Source organism: Pan troglodytes, chromosome 4 (genome assembly GCF_028858775.2).
Source record: "Pan troglodytes isolate AG18354 chromosome 4, NHGRI_mPanTro3-v2.0_pri, whole genome shotgun sequence".
In the NCBI taxonomy this organism is placed as follows: Eukaryota; Metazoa; Chordata; class Mammalia; order Primates; family Hominidae; genus Pan; species Pan troglodytes.
In genome coordinates this window covers 34,682,653-34,705,641 of record NC_072402.2, presented here as the reverse complement: position 1 = coordinate 34,705,641, position 22,989 = coordinate 34,682,653, and the positions used below count along the sequence as shown (strand labels likewise).

General features: G+C 39.9%; 1 protein-coding gene across 3 annotated transcripts in view; it reads right to left on the bottom strand.

Moving 5' to 3' along the window:
* Positions 1-22,989, bottom strand: part of ACOT12 (acyl-CoA thioesterase 12) — a 64,219-nt gene that overhangs the window by 17,012 nt on the left and 24,218 nt on the right. For all 3 annotated transcript variants that reach the window (XM_517670.7, XM_009448919.5, XM_016953052.4), the window contains exons 4-6: positions 16,767-16,868; positions 12,868-13,003; positions 748-904 (exon numbers count right to left, since the gene is read on the bottom strand). In XM_517670.7, coding sequence (XP_517670.4) covers positions 748-904; positions 12,868-13,003; positions 16,767-16,868 — 395 coding nt within the window. The remainder of the gene's footprint in view (positions 1-747; positions 905-12,867; positions 13,004-16,766; positions 16,869-22,989) is intronic.

The window sequence follows — 22,989 nt, the reverse complement described above, 5'->3', positions numbered from 1 at the left end:
TTCCTATTTTTCAATTATTTCTTTGGCCATAATTATTTTTAACCAGCACCTTTAAAGGTCAGACCTAACTGTAAATTGTCTTTAAAAAGGTTTGTAACTAACTGACTTTATTTATTTACTTACTTATTTATAGAGAGGCTGGAGTGCAGTGGTGTGATCATAGCTCACTGTAGCTTTGAATCCCTGGGCTCAAGTGATCCTCCCACCTCCGCCTCCCAACTAGCCAGGACTATAGGTGCACACCACTACACCAGCAAATTTTTTTGTAGAGTCAGGGTCTTGCTATGTTTCCCAAGCTGGCCTTGAACTCCTGGCATCAAGCAATCTTCCTGTCTCGGCCTCCCAGAGTGCTGGGATTAGAGGTGTGAGCCACCATGCCCAACCTAGACTGATTATTTTTAAGTGTGAAGCCTGTCTTCTATTTCTGTTCTGCATTTACTTTGTCATAAGCTATCAAGACAATGAGTTGCAGTTTCATAAGATCAATATTCATAATTCAGAATAAAGTATTAAAACTGTCATCTCATTTTTATTTTTGAACCAAAATATTTAAACATTCACCTTCAAACAAAAGGACAGATTAAGCCTAAAGTAAGAAAGTAAATGATTTAGAAATCATTATAAAAGGCAACATTTTCCTCAGTCCTTTCCTTGACTTCTTGACTATCCCAAGAACTGGATCTCAGTCCCTTTCTATTTTCTCCTCACTGGTCCCAAAATCATATGCCGAAGGTCAAAACCAAGAACCTTGCAGAAATAGTAGCCACTGTCTCCATCCAAGCCATAATCTGGCCACCAAATGTATTTCCGTGATGGTTGGCATGGGGTGGGAGGACCAGTTCAATGCTCTGAACGGAGGTGCCCCTTGTAGAAACCGCTCCTTCCTCTTCATCAAAAATGAGATCTGAAAGGTGGATGTAAACATTAATGATGGTGGAGTGAACCATAGGCCCTAGGGCTCCAGCTTTTCCTTCCTGGCAGTACATTCAACTTGGATTTATAGAAAAATTAAAGTGTTCCAAAAGGCTTAAGACTGAGCAAATTGACAGGTTCTACAGAGTGACTCTTATCTTAATGGTGAATATTTGCAGTGAATTGGGTTAAGATAATCAGAAAGGGCCTTTTAGAGATTGTATTCTAGCCTATAAAATAAGTCTATTGGAATTTTGACTAAAAGAATGGTTACATCGAAACTTGAGTTGTTTGTGGTGGGGTAGGGACAGATCAGGACAGGAAAGGGCAGAAATGTTGGGGGTGATGGATATGTCATTATCTTGATTGTGGTGATGTTTTCACAGGTGTAAACTTATGTCAAAACTTATCAAATTGTATGCTTTAAATATGGGCCATTCATTGTTTGTCAATTACACCACAATAAAGTTGTTAAAAATAAAGGAATCTGAGCTACAAAGGACCAGAGACACCAGGAAGCTTGAAACACTACCTTCAGAATGGAAATGTGGCCTCCTGTGGAAACTGTTTGTAATGATTGCAGTCACAAGCAGGAAAGACACAATCTGTTATACTTCTTCATGTCCTTCTGCTCTCTCTTTTTTTTTAGACAGTCTCACTCTGTCATCCAGGCTGGAGTGCAGTGGTGCGATCTCAGCTCACTGCAACCTCAGCCTCCCAGGTTCAAGCGATTCTCCTGCCTCGGCCTCGCGAGTAGCTGGGCTTACAGGTGCGTGCCACCACGCCTGGCTAATTTTTGTATTTTCAGTAGAGACGGTTTTCACCATGTTGGCCAGGCTGGTCTTGAACTCCTGACCTCAGGTGATCTGCCTGCCTCAGCCTCCCAAAGTGCTGGGAATAGAGGCGTGAGCCACCACGCCTAGCTTTCTGCTTCTTTTGAATCATATCTGCTCCGTTTACTAACAAATCGGTTTTTACTCTTAACAATGGAAAAATCATTTACTCTGGCTGCAAAGCAGTAAAATGTATTCAATTATGCTTTTTGCATCACGAAGTGAACCACCGGCTAGGTTTCCATCTCACATGCTATTGTTGCGGAGGAGGGGGAAAGGATTTACAAACTGGGACACCATCCTGGCTGTACTGTCAGAGGCAGAGCTGAGCTTGCAGTGTGAGAGGGAAGATATGCCCAGCAACTGTTGCTCCTCTCGGCATAGTCACAGCTGGTGATCCAGAAGGGTAGTCACAGAAACCCTTAACTCCACTTCCTAATGTAATTTTTAGATTTATAATTAATTGATGATCTCTTTTATTTTTTTTTTATTTCCAGTGATCGTTTCAGTCCCCAGCTTAAAACAAGTCAGTAGCTACCCATTGTTCTCATATAAAACCCCAAATCCTTCCCATGGCCTGCAAGCCCTGCCTTCCTGGTCTGGCCTCACTCTCCCTCTCCCTTTGCTGCAGCCACGCTGGTCTTTTTTCACTTCCTCTGAGGAAGTATTACCTTCAACAACAGGGCATTTGTCACATCCCTGCTGTCTACGGCAATCCCCCTGGCCACCACCACCTGTGTCTTCAATTTCACTCGTACTCTGTGGCCCCCTCGTTGGTCATTACTTCCTCAGTGGAGCCTTCTCTGACCTCCACAGCTCAGCCCCACCTTCAGGGTCTCTCGAAGGATCTTTCTTTCATGGCTATAGTTTTATGTTATTTGTGTGCCCTTTTATTATGTGACCCACTAGGTCCTAAGCTTTTTGGTGCAGGGACTACGGATTTTTAAAATTCTCATATAATTCCTGAACATAGGTGCTCAATAAATATTTATTAAATGAAATGAATGAATAAACTTAACTTAGCTGATTTCCTTAACATTCATAGTCCTTACTCTCAACAGAATATTTTAGGTAATAAAATAGTTGTACTGACACTTCTGTCTGCTGTTGATGAGAGTCCCCACTGGTCCCCATTTTTGCTTAGAAGTATCAGACACTCAACTATTTCCAGTTTGGTGGGTGTGGAAGAGTATCTCACGTTGGTTATAATTTGCATTTTCCTGATTACTAATGAGTTCCAACATCTTTTTACATGTATATTAAGTATTCTTGTCACCTCTTCATGAAATGTCTCTTTATATCATTTGCTTCAAATATTGCTTGTCTCATTTCCAGAGAATTTTTTTGCATGTTAGACATTTCTCTCCATTCTTCATGTTTCCTAACTTCCCTTACATATTTCCCATTTCTTTGTCTATCTGGCTGCATTCTAGTTAACTCTTTCAGATCTATCTTCCAGTTCTTTGTCTTATCTGCTGTTTCATTCATTCACTGAGTTTCAAATTTTAATTATTATATATTCTTTTTTATAGAAATTGTCTTTGTTTCTTTGTTAAACCTTCTAGGTTATCTTTTTTGTTGTTGTTCTTGCATTATATTCTTGATACTCTTTTATTTCTTAAAACATATTAAGCCTCTTCATCTTACTTGATAAATTCATTATCTGCTTTGTGGGCCTCATTCAGACTTTGTGGGGCCTGGTGTCACTTCTAGATCTTGAAGCCTTGCTTTATTTATATCTTTTATGATTTTTCACTAGGATCTCATATTGCTTGGATCTTTTTCTGTGGAAATTCTTGGGAGCTGGCTTTCAAGTCATTTCTTCACAAAGGAGCTGCATTTGCAGCTGCAGATCCCCTGGGGTCCTACAACACAGCACCACTTTACACTAAAGTTTACTTGTTCTGTTTTAGCCCAGACAGGTCATGTGACTTCTGAGGATCCAAATCTGCATGAGGATGCACTTGTGATTGAATTCTCAAAGGGAGAGAATTTTTTTTCCCATTCCACCTAAGGCTAAGGCTCTCTGGAGGGTGGAATTTTTCTGGTTGACTCACTGAGGGACCTTTTGGAGGTTCCAGCACCAAGGAAGGTTCCCTGATCCAACCTTCTCCCTCACATGGACGCCTGGTTTTGTCTCCTGAGCCCAAGCAGGCCCATTACACACAAGCTGTATGTCTTCAGGCACCTGCTGGGTCCTCCAGAACAAATGCCAGCCCCAATGCTTCCTTGCACTGCGGCATTTGTGTTTTCTCACCATTTCTGGACTTCAAAGTTTTCTCTTATTTTTCTGCCTGCTGAGATGTGTTTGCAAAGATGTTTGTAAATATTTTTCCAGAAATTTTTGATTTTACCCAACAATGAATCCACTATATTGCTAGAATCAAAATGGAATCACTTTCTAAAGTGATCTTTGAAAGAAATACACAATCTTAATCCCTTTCAATTTCTCTCTCTTTCTAAAATTGATTTTATTAGAAGATGTTTTATACATATCCCAAACTAGTATTTATTGAGGTTGTTTTCAGGCTAATGTTGCTTACTCAAATGGCACATTTTTTGTTTAAAATAAATTAATACAATTATCTGACTTCAAATTATGCTACAGAGTTGTAGTAAGCAAAACAGCCAGGCACTGGCATAAAAACAGACACATAGACCAATGGAACAGAACTGGGAACCCAGAAACAGATTCACACACCCACAGTGAACTTATATTTGACAAAGGTGCCAAGAACATACATTGGGGGAAGGACAATCTCTTCAATAAATGGTGCTGGGAAAACTGGATACTCATATGCAGAAGAATGAAACTAGACCACTATCTCTTACCATACACAAAAATCAAATCAAAATGGATTAAAGGCTTAAATCTAAGACCTCAAACTATAAAACCATTATAGGAAAACATCGGGGAAACTCTCCAGGACATTGGTCTGGACAAAAATTTATTGAGCAGTACCCCACAAGCACAGGTAACCAAAGCAAAAATCAACAAACGGAATCACATCAAGTTAAAAAGCATCTGCACAGCAAAGAAAACAATCAACAAAGTGAAGAGACAACCCACAGAATGGGAGAAAATATTTGAAAGCTATCCATCTGATAAGCGATTAATAACCAGAATATATAAGGAGCTTAAACAGCTCTATAGGAAAAAAATCTAATAATCTGATTAAAAAATGGGCCAAAGATTTGAATAGACATTTCTCAAAAGAAGACATGCAAATGGCAAACAGGCATATAAAAAGGTATCGGCATCACTGATCATCAGAGAAATGCAAATCAAAACTACAATGAGATATCATCTCACCCCAGTTAAAATGCCTTTTATCCCAAAGACAGGCAATAACCAGTGCTGGTAAGGATGTGAAGAAAAGGGAACCTTCATACACTGTTGGTGGGAATGTAAATTAGTACAACCCCTATGAAGAACAGTTTGGAGGTTCCTCAAAAAACTAAAAACAGAACTACCATCAGATCCAGCAATCCCATTGCTGGGTATACACACAAAAGAAAGGAAATCAAGATACTGAAGAGATATATGCATTCCCATGTTTGTTGCAGCCCTGTTCACAATAGCTAAAATTTGGAAGCAACCTGTCTATTAACAGATGAATGAATAAAGAAAATATGATACATATACACAACAGAATACTATTCAGCCATAAAAAAATGTGATCCTGTCATCTGCAACAACATGTATGGAACTGGAGATCATTATAAGTGAAATAAGGCACAGAAAGACAAACATCGCATGTTTTCACTTATTTGTGGGAGCTAAAAATCAAAACAATTGAACTCATGGAGATAGCAGAAGCATGCTTATGAGAGGCTGGGAAGGGTAGTGGGAGGGTGGGGATGGTTAATGGGTACAAAAATATGGTTAGAAAGAATGAATAAGACCTAGTGTTTGACAGCACAACAGGGTGACTACAGTCAATAATAATTTAATTATATATTTAAAAATAACGGGTATCATTGGATTGTTTGTCACACTTGAAGGAGTGGATACCCCATTTTACATGATGTGATTATTGCACATTTGTATGCTTGTATCACAGTATTTCATGTATCCCATAAATATATACACCTACTGTGTACCCACAAAAATTGAAGTGTGTGTGATAGTGACGGTCTCTGAAGGTGGGAAGTGAGACGGTAGGCAGACTTACTTTTTAACTATATGCCTTTTTATGCGTTTTGCATTTTTTACCCTGTGCATGTACTATCTCTTTAAAAATAGTTTTTAGATAATTATAAATAAAAATTTAAGAGAAGGCCTCATGAGAGACATTGTAAAGACTCAAATATAAAGCAGCTCCTTCTTTTCTGAGGGATAACTTTAAAGAGAAACCACATACTTCCTATGAAGACACATACAGTATATACTGGAACCTGTAGAGGGAGGTGCTAGGTGAGGTTATACGTGCACCAGCATCAGCTATGATACGTATGCAGAAATATATTGAGTTAGATGACTTTGGTGCAGAAGTTTGCTTATTTGGAGTTAATTTACAACCAACGAAAAAATAGGGTTTTCCCAGGTTCAGAGAGCAATTCAGGCTCGCAGTTCTGGTTTGGGTTAAGTAAACAGAACTCACCCTATCTGCTGGCTTTGAGTGATCAAGTTCAATACGTGTACTTTGGATGTTCTTAAAGTACTGTGTCATCATCCTGCTTTGACAACTTTACATTCACTCTACATTTGTAGATTAGGAACTTTGACCTGAATTGAGGTCATGCTAGCCCTAGTTTTCTTTCTGCATATCCAGAAAATTAACCATGATAATGCTCTTAAGATCTGATTTTCTTACTCAAAAATTAAATTAAAATGCTTTCAAATTTAAGTTTTTCCCCTATATGTCAAGCTTGCAAATAATGATCCAGTAGTACTTCTGAGATGTGCATGCTTATACACATTCCAGAAATATCCTGCTTTTACAAAACTAATCTCATCTCTTTTCTTCCGCAAGGATATGATCTGGATTCAGTGTTCTCACTGTTCTAATAATATGCATTTCCACCATACAACATCTTGAAAAATATTCCAATCTTTTATGTTTGGTATTTATAACCAACACAAACCCCTGGTTTTCTAAAAACATGGTACAAGAACAGAGATGGTCTGGTTCTCTTCTTTTAGAACACACACTGTCCTGTCAAAAACCAACTCCATCAGATCTAAGGAGCAGCAGGTGGAGAAATCACATACTACACAGCAGCTTTAAATGTCAGAGTCTGGCTCTTACATTCTTTAAGATGAATTGCTTTTAAGTTCTCTGGCACCTTTGCTGGCATGGAAGTTAGTAAAATTTCCAAAAACAAAATCAGATCAGTGGAATTAGGTTAAAAGTTGTTTTATGTGAAAGGATGTAGAATAAGTTAGGGCAGATTAAACAAAGCAGATGATAAAAGAAGACTTTGAGAAAAATCTATAATTTGAAATTGAACTACAAACTAGACATGTAGATGTAAATCTAATCTGGCCAACTTTGTAACACACTGAAACTCAAGTCAATTGCAATTGTTTTATCTCTATATTTGAATGACTGTCATGTCTGCCTGTTACTAATTTAGACTATCTCCAGTACTCAAAGTACTGTTAGTGTTGTGCAGACAAATTGTCTGCTGCTCATTTCACTTATTAGTGCAACTTGCACAACACCAGAAGAAGCCGGTGCAGCCACCCATGTTTACCTGGCTCATGTTACCTTGAGGGGGGTGTGAAGACAGCTTCAGTCACCATCCTAGCAACCCTTCCCAATAGACAAACCCTCGCAAGGGAGCTCAGGGTAGCAGAGATCCCCATTCCTCCAAGATAAAAACATGACAACAATTTCCCAGTGTCTAAAGTACAGATTTGACATGAATTATCTTTCTTTTATAATTAACTTCTTCCTCAATAATTATTTTTATCAATTATCTCTTTTTTTTTTTTTTTGAGTCAGAATCTGGCTCTGTGGCCTAGGCTGGACTGCAGTGGTGCAATCTTGGTTCACTGTAAACTCTGCCTCTTGGGTTCAAGCAATTCCCTTGCCTCAGCCTCCCGAGTAGCTGGGATTACAGGAGTGCACCACCACGCCTGGCTAATTTTTGTATTTTTAGTAGAGACAGGGTTTCACCATGGTCTCGAACTCCTGATCTCAAGTGATCCACCTGCCTCAGCCTCCCAAAGTGCTGAGATTATAGGCATAAGCCACCGCCAGGCCTCATCAATCATCTTGATCAGCCTGGAACCATGACCAAATTTCTCCTAGCCTGAAAAACAATGCCCCTTGACTTTGAGGGTCTCCTGTAGCTCCAGGCTATTTCTTTCATCCTTTACAGCATAGTTCCTGAGAAGCATCTGTCTTTAACTGTTGGCTCTAATTCCTCCTGTGGAGGGGACCTCTCAAACAATAATAGAAATGACAGCACTTTCTGCATGCCTGACACTTTCTATATTAACTCATTTAATGCTCCCATAAACCCATTATGTAAGTACCTTTATTATTCCCATTTTACAGTTCTCGTTTTGTTTATTATTTACCTTGCTTCGGCAAGCTGAGAAAAGCAAAGTCAGAGGTTTTGGTTATAGACCTGTTACAGTACTATTCAGCATAACACAGAAGGACTTCCTGTCATTTGCAACAACATGGATGGAACTGAGGTCATTATGTCAAGCAAAAGAAGTAGGGCACAGAAAGACAAATATCACATGTTCTCGCCTATTTGTGGAATCTAAAAATCAAAACGATTGAACTCACAAAGATAGAGAGCAGAAGGATGGTTCTGCAAAGTCAGAGGACTTGGTTACAGACCTGGATAAAAAAAGTATTGGATAAGAAAATAAAAAGAGCAGCTTTGTGCTGGGGCAACCACTGACTATGAGAGAAAGATGAGCCAATGCATAGGGCCAGCTCCTAGCAATTCGCCTTTAGGAGTAAGTCCGGTGGGAGGAGGTAGCTCTCTCCAGGGTGGATGGTTTGGGGTGAGTGGGCCGATGGATGCCTCCTGCTTCCTGTGGGGCTGGGTCCAGAGGCCAGAGAGGAGCAAGTTCCACCTTGGATGGCTGGAGTGAAGGAAAACACCTTGAGAGAAGTGAGTTCCTGCTAAATGCTAGTGCTGCTGTGGGACACAATGCCTTAGTTTTCCACAAAAGCAAAGGCTCTGAACTAGCCAAGCTGCTCTAAGAGCTGCAATGGCCACTGTGTCCCTCACTGTCCACATGTCCTGCAACAGATGACACTCGGGCTGTTGGGGCCATGAGGCTCGCAGCTCTACTTCCCTCCCCACCCCCCGCATCCTTGTACATGTGCTTCAAACAAGCCTGGTGATAGGAGTGTTTACTTTGGCCTGTGCATATGACATAAAGGTTATGGTAAACTGTCCCTCATCCCATTATTCCTCTAAGTAATTAAGGTCATCCAAGTGTCTCCCACACTTCTTCTAACCCCACACTTGCCAGTGTCACCAATGCCTTCCTGATTCCCAGTCCAGTAGACAGGTTTTATTCCTCACTTCCTGGGACGCAGTTGACCACTTACTATTTCTTCTTGTAACTCTGCTGCCTTGGCGTGTGACACTGCTCTCTCCAGCTCTCCCTGCACCCCTCTGATTAGTCCCTCCAGGTCTCCTTAGTAGGTTTGTCTTTCTGGATCCTCTCTTAGATGCCTGTGCTTTGCAGGTTCTGTTCTTGGCCCAGCACCCTCTGGGCTGCAGGTTGTCTTCATTTGAACTACTTCTCTAAGCGGTTGTCTCTCAGATAAAATCTCCCCAGCTGTGGTCTCTTCCTTTTGGATGTCCACAGGCACTTCAGACTCCATATGCCTAAAACTGAACTCATCATCTACCTCCCAAAAATTGCCCTTCCCTGTCCCTCAGATCCATGATCTCAGTTCATGGCACAACTGCTAACCAGCTGCTCCAAGCAGACACCCAGGAGTCAGCCTATGCTCCTTCTTCCTCGCCCTTCTCCCCACAGCCAATCAGTGACCCTATTTTGTTGGTGTGATCTCGTGTGTATTTTTAAACTCTTTCCCTCCTGTCTCTCCCCACTATCACTGCCTGGTTTAGGCACCCCTCGCCTTTCGCCTGGTCTCTCTCCCTCTAGCCAGAGTGACCATATTAAGTGCAAACCCAGTCATGCCCCAACCCTGCTCAAAATCCTTCAATGGCTCCCATCAAGAACAGAAGAAAGGCCAAGCCTCTCGGCATGGCCCAGGGAGCCTCCATGACACAATCCTACCTTCTTCCTCTCCCGCCTCCCTCTACCTTGCATTTTCTCTCTAGCAATACTCTTGTGTTGGTGGCTTCCCAGCACACAGTGTGCTGGTTCATGCCTCCGTGCCTTCACCCTCACTGCTACGCAATTCCTCGCCTTCCCAACTTTCTTCTCATAGCCCCTCCTGCAGCGAGTCCTCGTGAACCCTGAAGGGCCCTTCCTCTGGGCTCCCACATTACTTAGAGTCTACAGCTCTCTATTCACTTACTATATTATTTAGAAACTATTAATATATCTGTCTCCAGCACTAAACTACAAGTTTCTCAAGAGCAAAGACCCTGCATTTTTCATCTTTATACCTCTAGTGGCAAGCAGGTTCCTGGCACATGACAGGCGTTTCATACAGAACTGTTGGAAGGAACTACCAGTCAGTGTGGAAGTCTTTCCTTTCTGCTGAGAGGGAAGGAGTCCTTCCACCTATATGACTATCAATGATTTTATCCACAATCACACACACACACTCCATCTAGCATGCACCGGGGCAGACTGGCCAGCACCTCACGCATCACAGGGTCACCCTCTTCCTGGTGGGCAGCAGCTTGATCTAGAGAGTTCCGGGCAAAAGGGTGGAGAATGACCTTGAGACATGTGATTCAGATGAGGGATGACTTGGAGAGGATGAAAGCAGTTCTTGTAAGAATCTCTGGATAAACATGCACAGATTTCAAAAGAACTGTTCCTTGCTGGGCGCAGTGACTCACGCCTGTAATCCCAGCACTTTGGGAGGCCAAGGTGGGCGGATCACCTGAGGTCAGGAGTTCAAGACCAGCCTGGCCAATGTGGTGAAACCTCGTCTCCCCTAAAAACACAAAAATTAGCTGGGCATGGTGGCGCATGCCTGTAGTCCCAGCTACTCTGGAGGCTGAGGAAGGAGAATTGCTTGAACCTGGGAGGCAGAGGTTGCAGCGAGCTGAGATTGCGCCACTGCACTCCAGCCTGGGTGACAGAGTGAGACCCCATCTCACAAAAAAAAAAAAAAAAAAAAAAAGAAGAAGAACAACAACTGTATTTTGACATTGTCAATCAGACTTCTGGTTGTTTAGTGGCTTATTTCTACTTTCTCCTTATGAACTCAGGTAGTGTAATTTCAATGAGGACAGAAAGCTTTTTTAAAAGACATAACTGCAGAAAGGAAGACCAATGAAACTAGGGGAAATGCATATGCCTATTAAAAACTGTGTTAAATGCTTGAGTTTCCTAAGATGTCCTAAGAGATTTACTTGTCATGCATAGAACGGGTTTGCTCATTAGTAAGTATTTTATCTGTCATTTCATTTCTTCCTTGGGATTTTAGGGATGAGGAGACAGCAGGGTTTTGTTTTTTATTAATGGTTGTCTCACCTGCCTCAGGGTGCCTCAGCAGCTTCTCTTGGTTCTCTTGGTTCAGCTATTTCATTACTTGAGCAAAATGCATTTGAAATGTATTTTGGTGCTGAGACCAGCTTTATAAACGGAGACTTGCTCTTCTTAACACCGTCATTTAATGATGAAGTCTTCATTTCCTTAAAAATAACTTGGTCTGGACTGGGCACAGTGGCTCATGCCTGTAATCCCAGCACTTTGGGAGGCCGAGGCAGGCGGATCACCTGAGGTTGGGAGTTCGAGACCAGCCTGGCCAACATGGTGAAACCCCATCTCTACTAAAAATACAAAATTAGCTGGGCGTGGTGGCACGCGCCTATAATCCCAGCTACTTGGGAGGCTGAGGCAGGAGAATTGCTTGAACCTGGGAGGCAGAGGTTGCAGTGAGCCGAGTTTGCACCATTGCACTCCAGCCTGGGCAACAAGAGCGAAACTCTGTCTCAAAGAAAAAAAAAAAATCAAGTTGGTAACGGGTATTGCCCTTTGAAAGGTCAGCAATGAGTAGAAACCTTTGAAAAATCTCTTTTTCAACCCGTAAGTCTTCTGTGGGGTGGTCCCAGGATATCACCTGGGGCAGAATAAAGGCTTTGCACTTCTGCCATACTGGCTGCTACCTCTCCCTTTCCTCTGGCCTTTCCATGCACTCTTTCTCCTTCTCTTTTGACATCCTTGTTCTGACATGTTCTTGTCCTCTCCTTTCCTTCCTCTTCTTCCGGTGCCTTCCTTTGGAGCCAAGGGGTGCTGAACCTTCTGCCTTCTTGGCAGTGGTGAGCTTGTGGGGCCTGGGCGGGCTCACTTCATTTCCTCCCCTCCCTCATTGTGCTCTCCACCGGCACCCCTTGGGGCTTCAGAAGATAGGGTCAGACAAAAAGAAAGGGCAGAGGAGGGGCAAGGGCGGGGCTCTGCCTTTCCCTACCAGTCTGGCTCCAGGAGGCATCAAAGAGCCCAGGAAATCACTGCCAGAGAACTAAGGAAGTGTGGCTCATAAAACACAGGGTGATTGTGGAAAGCACCAGGCAACAGGAGCAGGATCGTAAGCCTCTGCTCATACCCCATATGATCTTTAGCAAATTTCTTTCCTACTCAGAGTTGCAGCTTTCTGCTCTGTTGAGATTACATGCAGCTCCTATGAAACCGTGGACGAGAAACTGCTTAGTAAGCCACGAAGCACCGTGTCAATGTATGGCATTGTCATCAACCCTTCATTCAGCCATCATTAGTGAACACATGCTTACTAATGACTGCCTGGTCCCTGTCACCCTTTTTCCCCATCTCCTTTCCTGGGGATCTTCCAATTTAAAGAGGCCTTAGGTGTCAGCAGTTACATTCTCAATGGCCAGGTTTCTTCTCCAGCCACCGGGTTTGTTGGAAAGGATACCTAGTGTCACCAGGACTGAATGGTAATAATAAGGTGAAAATAAGTGTGCTCTAAGAAAAGACTCCTTTGCCTGTCACAGTTATAGAATTAAAATTCTTATAAGTGGATTTACTGACCATCAAATTTGCTACTTTCCTTCATTAAATTGTTAAAGGTATCTTCATGTTGTAATCGAACTTTCCTTCTCTCAGCAGCCAGATTATGTTCCACATGATCTTGTTCAGTTAGAAGTGTGACTGGTTTTAAATGAATCTAGAGAAAGAAAAGCATTTATCTTTTATTGCCTTGTTAAATTATAAAAGCACAGCATGAATTTTGCAAAACAAATGATATGCTACATGGTTTTCTAACTCAAGTAAATAGAGCTTTTATGAGTGTTTTCACTAAACATGTTATGACTAAATTTTTTCTTAAATTATTTTTAAACTAAAAAAATCAACATAGGCTTAATTATTTCTTCATGCAATAAGATATGTGCTTTAAAAATTATCTCTATTATTTTCCCTGATTTTAAAATTTTTCAACAGAACTACAAAATAAGAAATTATTCATATTGATGAATGAGGAGATGGACTTTGACTCTACTGAAATCTAAACATTTCCTATCTTTGCAAAATTAAGAAAGCAAAGAGAGGGAATAAATTTTGCAAAATTAAGAAAGCAAAGAGAGGGAATAAAGATGTTCTAGAGAAAGTTATCTTATACAATGATACCAATTTGGAAATTTCATTACATGGTGAAAACATTATCTAATAAGCAAAACAAAAGAATCAGTATGTGGGAATAAAGCTTTCACCAACTTCCAGAAACCTGGAAATATGAGGCAACAGAGCCAAGAGCTCAAATTCTTACATAAATGCCCTTTGCTGACCCTGTGTGTAGAAGGAAGGGTCACCTTGAAGCTGGACTCGGGTAGCTCCATGCTTGTTTCCAAGATACTCAAAGTCTGGTACGGACCCTTGGCCAAGATAAGGATGAAATAAGCTAGTGATCCCTGGGTGTGGTGGCTCACACCTGTAATCCCAGCACTTTGCGGGGCTGAGGTGGGTGAATCACTTGAGGTCAGGTGTTCAAGATTATAGGTGTGAGCCACTGCACCTGGCCAACACGTTGAAACGCTGTCTCTACTAAAAATACAAAAAGTAACCGGGTATGGTGGAGCACACCTGTAATCCCAGCTACTTACAAGGCTGAGGCACAAGAATCGCTTGAACCCAGGAGAAGGAGGTTGCAGTGAGCCAAGATCATGCCACTGCACTCCAGCCTGGGAGACAGAGTGAGACTCCATCTCAAAAAAAAAAAAAAAAAAAAAAAGGAAATAAGAAATAAACTGGTGATTTATAATATGCTGCTTAAAGTCCAAAACTGCCCTGGACTACCTTGTGGAATTTGGTTAGGAATGTGTAGATTGATGGCATGCACTGGTTTAACTCCTTTTTTTTTTTTTTTTTTTTGAAACAGGGTCTCACTCTGTTGCCCAGGCTGCAGCACAGTGGTGTAATCATAGCTTCTTCCTGGGCTATAATCATAGCTTCCCTTGGGCTCAAGGGATCCTCTCAGTAAGACTGCAGGCAAACATCACTATGCCTGGCTAATTTTTTTATATTTATTTTTTGTAGAGATGAGGACTCACTATGTTGCCCAGGCTGGTCTCAAACTTCAGGCCTCAAGCAATCCTTCCTTCTCAGCCTCTCAAAGCACTGGGATTATAAGTGTGAGCCACTGCACCCAGCCTGATTTAACAATTTTTGTAGTGTTGTTTTAGTTGTGTGACTAGCAGGGTATACAAGACTGCTTGGTAAACTTGTGTGTAGGTTCTCTTGAAACCAAGATACCCCGCATATGTTTTGGTGATTTCTATTCTGCAGAAGTACATCTTGTGTGACTAAGGCCCCAGCAGCATGGCTGTGCCTGGAGACCTCGACCCTTTCTGAGGCTGGCCTGTGCTTGCTTTCTCCCGCCGCACCATCTGCTTTAGCTTAGTAAGGCTTTGCATGAGTGTACCCTGTGGAGTCTTGCAAGTCCCTTCAATGATCTGGCCTGTGCAATTGTTGAACTAAGTCTGGTTAATCATTGCCAATTTCTTTTTTGTTTTTTAATCAGCCTACATTATGCTTTGAACCAACTTCATCCTAAAATAAACTCACTGTGAACAGAGATTCAAGTAGTCCTATGGGTTCAAACCAAACCACTGATTTTTCATGGGTCTCTTTGTGATGAGCTGCTGAACCAGCATATTAGCAACTAGGAAACAAGTTAGTCTGGAAAGGTGCTTTACAATTAAGGTTATCTGAACCAACCAATTATGCTAGCACCATAACGGATCTGATTTTCCACTTTCAGAAACCAGTTCTCCAGTCTCAAGAGAGAGTGGACTGAAGTGTGTCTATTATATTCTTTTTTTTTTTTTTGAGACGGAGTTTTGCTCTTGTTGCCCAGGCTGGAGTGCAATGGCACAATCTTGGCTCACCGCAACTTCTGCCTCCCAGGTTCAAGTGAGTCTCCTGCCTCAGCTTCCCAAGTAGCTGGGATTATAGGCATGCACCACCACGCCCAGTTAATTTTTGTATTTTTAATAGAGAGGGGGTTTCTCCATGTTGGCCAGGCTGGTCTTGAACTCCTGACCTCAGGTGATCCACCGGCCTCAGCCTCCCAAATTGCTGGGATTATAGGCATGAGCCACCATGCTCAGCCGACTATTATATTCTTATTCCACACATCCATGAAGTTGGAGTGAGAGGTCTGAGGCTGGAGGGGGAATATGACGGTCTTCCTTTGCTGCCCCATGCAAAGGAATGGGATTGCAAGGTGTATTCCTTTGTCACTTGCGCTCAGATACGGGCACCTGCACCCATCCCCTATTCTCTCATTTCCAAGAGTCTGGAGATTTGTGGGGATGCCAGGAAAAACAGAGTGGTTGGGAAGACTATCTCAGTGTCTCAGATTTTAGTGAACACAGGCTCCGTGGGATGCTTTGGCAAAGTACAGATTCCAAGATTCCACACTAGTGATTCTAATTTAGTAGGTCCATGATATGGCCCAGAAAACTGCATTTAAAAAAATAGAATTAGCTGATATGAACTTCCATTTGAAAAATAACACCCTTGGGCAATATGAATTTGCCTTGCAACATGTTTAATGTTAGACTGAGAGTGCAGGCCAGGCTCCATAGCTCACACCTCAGAACTTTGGGAGGTCAAGGCAGGCAGATCACCTGTGGTCAGGAGCTTGAGACCAACCTGACCAACATGACTCCTCCTTGCTTCAGAGTAGAGCTAGGAGAAGCCACTGTGTCTAGCTCTGGGATGATCCTTGGAGTGAAAGACTCATATTCCAGATTGAATTATCACAGTGTTTAGACTAAATGGGACCCTCCTCCAGGCACCCTGACACTGAAAAAAAAATGCCAAGAAATTGTAAGGAGCAAATCTCCAGCAGCCTCCAGATGAGTGGATCTGGATCGTGGCCGGGCAGCCGGCTAGGCACGCTCGTCAGGCCAAAGTATCACTTCAGAGGGTGTTTTCACCCCACATGCCCAGAAGCTTATTTTTAAACTTCAATAACTCAGCAATGTTGACAATTTTCCTTCAGGTATTAACAATGGTTAATCTATAACATGCAACTGCTTGCTAAATTGCTCTTGCTTTTTTAAAAAAAGATTTTATTTTAAGTCAATTTTGAGTTATATGACCACAAATGAAAAGCACTAAACCAGTAGGCGGTATTTTAAAGAAACCAATATGACCTTCAGATCATTTAAAACAATGTGGATTTTTTTTTTATTTTACAAACTTTCTATATCATCTTTTCTCTAAGGTACTTTTCTCTAAAGTTCCTATTCCTCTGATGTTACCACAGAGTGATAACTTTTGCAATAAATATTGGTGAATAACAAATCTTGGGAAAGTATATCTCATGGAAAGAAGAAATGTCATTTTTTTCTATAACATTCTGACGCAATTGTTACTATGTCCCTGAATTACATGCTAGGTACATCTTCACATACAAAATTTACCTTTTCTTTTCCAACTGGTTTGGCTACAAATGTGGAGAAAGCCACACTAATAAGCTTCTCAATGCCAGTGAGCATATCCTGTACCATGACCTTGATACCGATCTAAAAGGAAAAAAAGATAAATAAATACACTCTTGGCCAGTTCAGATTTCAGCGTCCAAAATTTAGTCATATGTACGCACCATTACCTTCTTTCATTTTAAAAATGAAACCAGAATTTTAATTTATTTTTAAGCAATAGAATTATTTCAATGATATTCTATAACATTGGACAATTAGCTTTTCTCTGATTATAAAAATTATTTATTTACCATGTCAAATTTATGGAATCTGACTATCCAGAGTATATATTATCAGTAATCCCATCACCCAGAGATAATAATTATTAAATTTTAGGTGAATTTTCTTCTAGCTTTTTCTATTTATATATCATATATGATATATAAGTGTATATGATATATATGATGTCATATATGATATATAATATATACACATACATATCACATAATACATACACATATATAATATCATATTACATAATATATACACACATTTTATAATATATTACATACATATGACATGAAATATGTGTGTGTATATATGCATGTGTATATAAAATTATTGTAATGTATTTACAGTTTTATTTTCTAATTTTTTTTTTTGTTTTGAGACGGAGTCTTGCTCTGTTGCCAGGCTGGAGTGCAGTGGCACGATCTTGGCTCACTGCAACCTCCACCTCCCGGGTTCAAGCCATTCTCTTGCCTCAGCCTCCGGAGTAGCTGGGACTACAGGCACGCAGCACTACACCCAGCTAATTTTTTGTATTTTTAGTACAGACAAGATTTCACCATGTTGGCCAGGATGGTCTCGATCTTGTGACCTCATGATCCACCCACTTCGGCCTCCCAAAGTGCTGGGATTACAGGGGTGAGCCACTGCACCTGGCCTGTTCCAGTTTTTAAAAATTTGGCATTATATGAAAGCTCTTTTAAATTTCATGATTACTAAATATGCTTTTGAAAACAAGATATTGGTGTCTGCCTTATAAAACCACCAGAGAGATGTACCATAACTTTTTTTAGCCTTTACTCTCAGAGTTTTTTTTCCTTTTTTTAAATGTCTCTAGGCAGCATAGTCTCAGAGTTTCATAACCAAGCTAATACGGACAGAATTGCATCATGTATTTACAGCTTTGTTTCTGTGATTAATTTTTCAGGAGTAATAAGAAGGTAGCTGAGACACTTTATGTTGATACTAAAATGGGCTAGATTTCCCCCTGTGTGAAGGAAGAGCTCTGAAGCTTGGTCCTCAGGATTGCACTTCGCAGAAGTGTTGGTAAACTCAGGTACTTGTCTTTAGATTCTGGCTAATAAACCTTTTCCCTACATATTTCAGATGAGTAATACTATCTTCTGAAAATAATGAGCTATCTCAGGCACAGCTCAGCACTATGTTATCAACGATAAAGAATATCCGTATCTGTATCTTTACCATGTACACCATGTAAAAAGAATAATCAATAATCTATGACTCATTTTAAGTCACTCAACTCATAAATGCAAATTAGTATTTACATGGTAAATCCTAAATTAACTAGATGGTGATTAGCCAAAATTAAACTATCTATTCCCAACTCTCAACCCTCAATCCCACACAGCTTTCTGCTTTTAGAGAAATGGACAAATGAAAAATAAAATAAAATACCTAACAGTAAAAACAAAGCAACAATTCTGGATTGTTAAAATAAATTCTAAACACTGTCTTCTACTAGAAGAGTTAACTTAGTTATATGTGATTACCAAATGTTTCAAAAACATATGCCAGGGAGAATTTCATTGTGTTATAAGAGATTAGGTACGATTGGAATTACATCCTGTGAAAACAACTAGAAAACTGGACAAAATATAGGAAGCATCTATTTTCACACCTACGAAAATAGGCAACACAGGACTGTGATCCCCAAGGTGGGAAAAACAACGAGAGGAGCACTGCGTTCCCAGGTTCTCAGGCTGAAGGTAATTTACAGTTAGGTTAGAGAAGAAAAACCTAACTCTGCTGAATTGAATGGAGCTAAAATTTGTGGGTTAGAGTACCAGAGAAGGAAGCTAAAAAAAAAGAGAAAGAATTCCAGAAATATGCCTGTGAGTCTTTGGGTTGATACTAACTGGACCATATACAGGGTGAAACCCCAGACAAGAACAGCTTCTGAGGAACAAGCAATTCCTGGGAAACTGTAACATGGACAATTCCAAGAACTCACACACAGCTGGGGATCTTTTGAGTTCTCTCCAGCCAGATTTCACTGAATATATAACACCTTCATAGACATAACAGAAGATCCCAACTTAGAAGAGGGGCTAAAGTAGCCCTAAAGTAGAGTATTCTAAATCTTCCATAGAAGAGTTTAAAACGTATCTTTAAAGGCTCAAACCAATCTGCAAGTAACAACATCTTCCTGCCAGGAAAAGTCTGACACTCTTTTTAAAGAAATATAACAAAAGCCAGCACTAAACAATATAAAATTCACAATGTTCAGCATCGAGTAAAAAATATTAGATGCAAGAAAATTATTAGGTGAAAGGTAATATAAATAAAACAACAGATAACAGAAATGATGGAATAACAACAAAGGATACTAAAACAACAATTAAATATAAGCACCATGAACTCAGAGATTTGGAAAAGGAGTCAGCAATATCTTCTTAAAGGATAAGGCCAGATAGTAAATATTTTAAGTTTTGTGGTCACATGGACTCTATTGCCACTACTCAACTCTGTCAATGTACTGTGATAGCAACACAGACAAAACATAAATTAATGGGTATAGCTGTGCTCCAAAAAATTTTTATTCATAAAAACAGGTCTATAGGCCATAGTTTGCTGACTCCTAATATAGAGAAAAAGATGAAAATAATGAGGAAAGAACGGAAAATATAAAAAAATCAAAGTGGGACTTTCTAAGGTAAAAAAATACAACATCTGAAATAAAAAACAAACCAGATAAGATTAACAGCAGTTTAGTTAATGCAGGGGAAAAAGTCAGTGAAGCTGAAGATGACAAAAGAAGCTACACAGAATGTAGCATGAAGAGAAAGGAAGACTGAAAGAAGAAAAACGAACAGTCAGTGACCCGTGGAACACTAACAAGAAGTCTAAAACTCTGTAAAGTCCAAAAGGAGAGAGAGCACAAAAGACAGGAAAAAAGTTTGAAGATATAATAGCTGAAAAAATCCACATTTCTTAGAAACTATAAATCCATAGATCCAGTAGCTCTAAAAACCCAAGCCATATCATAATTTACATAAGTCTGCTGCCAGGCTAGAATTCTATACCTACTGAATATGAACATCTTTTAAATATGAAGATGAAACAAACACATTTTTACACGAACAAAAGCTGAAAAAAGAAATGCTAAAGGAATATCTTCAGACAGAAGGAAAATGACACTAGGGAGAAATCTGGAGATACACAATACACAAAAGAATAAAGAACACCAGAAATGGCAAATATGTGGGTATATATATAAAATACTTCTTTTCATTTCTATTCTTTTTAAAAGATGATTGACTGTTTAAAACATAAATAATAACTATGTATTGTAGGGTTTACCTCCTACATATGTGCATGTAAAAGGCATGACAATAACGGCACAAAGGCTGGGACATGGGAATGGAAGTGTGTATACTGTTATAAGGTTATTACACTGTACTCAAAGGGATATTATATTATTTGAAGGTAGTCTTAGATAAGTTAAGTAGTCATATTGCAAACCCAAGAAAAACATTAAAACCAAAACAAATATGTATAGTTAAAACACCAACAGTGGAGATAAAATGGATTACTAAAAATTACTCTGCTCTAAAAAATGCAGGAAAAGATGGGCACAGGAAGAAACAAAGAACAGATGGAAGTAATAGAAGACAAACAGCCAGATGATAGATTTCAACTCTACCATATAGATAATCCAATGTAAATAGTTTAAATACTCCAGGTAGAAGGCAGAGATTGTTAGAATAAATAAAAAAATAGCATCCAAATATATTCTGTTTATAAGAAACCCACTTACATATACAAAAAGACAGGTTAAGAGAAAAATGATGGGGAAAAAAACACTAAACCAAAGAAAGCTTGTCTGGCTAAATTAATGTCAGACAAAGTAGATTTCAAAACAAAAACCAGAGATAAAAAGGTAAACTTCATAATGATAAAAGGGTCACAATATCAGGAAGAGTTAAGAATCCTGGCAGGGCACGGTGGCTCACGCCTGTAATCCCAGCACTTTGGGAGGCCAAGGTGAACAGATCACCTGAAGTCAGGAGTTCAAGACCAGCCTGGCCAACATGGTGAAATCCTTTCTCTACTAAAAATACAAAAATTAGCTGGATATGGTGGTGCACATGTGTAATCCCAGCTATTTGAGAGGCTGAGGCAAGAGAACCGCTTGAACCCGCGAGGCGGAGCTTGCAGGGAGCCAAGATCGCACCACCGCACTATAGCCTGGGAGACAGTTCAAGACTCCATCTCAAAAAAAAAAAAAAAAAAATAATACAGAAGACTTGAACAACGCTGTGAACCAAGTTAGGCTAACTGACATCTGCAGAATACTTCATTGACTATAAGCAACACATTCTTTTCAAGCACATATAGAACATTCACCAAAATAGTCCATATTTTGGGTCATTAAAAAAGTCTAAATAAATTTAAAATAATTGAAATTATACAAATTATGTTCTCTCTCTGCAAAGGAATTAAATTATAAATCAAAAACATAAAGATGTATCTGGAAAAGTCATCAGAGATTTGGAAATTAAACAACACACATCTAGACAGACTAGAGGTCAGGGAAGAATTTATAAGAAAAAAAGGACATATTTTGATGCAGGTAAAGCAATATATTGAAGAAAATTTTACGATCTTAAATGCTTATATTTGAAAAAAAGAAAAGTTTAATCAATTTCCCAAGATTCTACCTTAAGACACTAGAAAAAGAAAGGCAAATTAAACCCAAAATAAATAGAATGAGAATAATATAATAACCAACAGCAGAAATCAAATATATTATGCTAAGTAAAATAAACTAGACGCAAAAGATTATATATACTATATCATTCCATTTATACAAAATACAGTAAAGGGCAAAAAAAAAAAAAAAAAAAGGGTACTAACCTGAAGTAAATGAGTGGTTGTCACAAGCTGGGGTCTGAGAGAGCTGATTGCAAAGGGGCATAAGGGGGCTTCGTGTAGTGATGGGAACGTTGTATATTACAGTGGTGGTGATCCAACTGTATAACTTTGTCAAAGCTCAGCAAAATGTACACTTAAAATGGGAGAGTTTTAATGTTGTAAATTATATCTCAATAAAACTGATTCTTAAAGACATATTCTAAGGACAAAAAAAAAAACCCTCACACTCATATAATGTGCTCTTAGTGCAAATGAGACAATATCATCTATTAATAGTAATGCATCACACACCTTCCAGAGGGGGGAAGAGGGAAGAGACTGATCAATAGAGTCTGAGAATCCCCTGGAAGTGGGTTTGGCACAGAGCAGAGTTCCTGCTTGCTTTGGATTCAGGGAGAAGTCAGTCATTTATTTCTGCTCAGCAAATTAGCAGAGGGCTGGCCTCAGTTGTGGCAGGAAACTGAAATTGAACAGGATGACGCTAAAGGACATGTCCAGTTTGAAAAAGTAAAAATAAAAATGTTTAGTTGGCATCTATATTTAAGGAAAAAAAATCCAAGAAATTTCTACCAGGTGGTAGAAAGTATGACAAAATTTAGAGGCTGCCTGGTCATGATTTGCAGAGGATGAAAGAGAACAAAATTCTGCACGGCGGATCAGGCCTGGAAAGTCAGTGGAGGCTAGGGTTTACTTTCCCCAGCATCAGAAATCTGTGGTTTCAAACTCACTGGGTTTTATTTTTGTTTTCTTAGCTTTTAGATAAGCCTCCTTTAGAAATTCTAGCCTGTCTCAGGGAAGAGGCGGAAAAGGAGAAATGAAAAGGAGCTTTTATCTATATTTGGACTGTCTATCAGGAGAATGTGTGGCCCTCAGGAGACAGGCCAAGCCCAGAGGCTCCTGTGTGCAAAGGCTAAGAGCCCCGCAGTTGAATAAACGCGTCCAGAAACACCATTTGCTGACAGAGCTTGTTTTCTTCACGAGCATTTCCTTTCTGCTTTCTTCAAGTGCTTTGTATTCTGCTTATTTGGATACTGCTAGA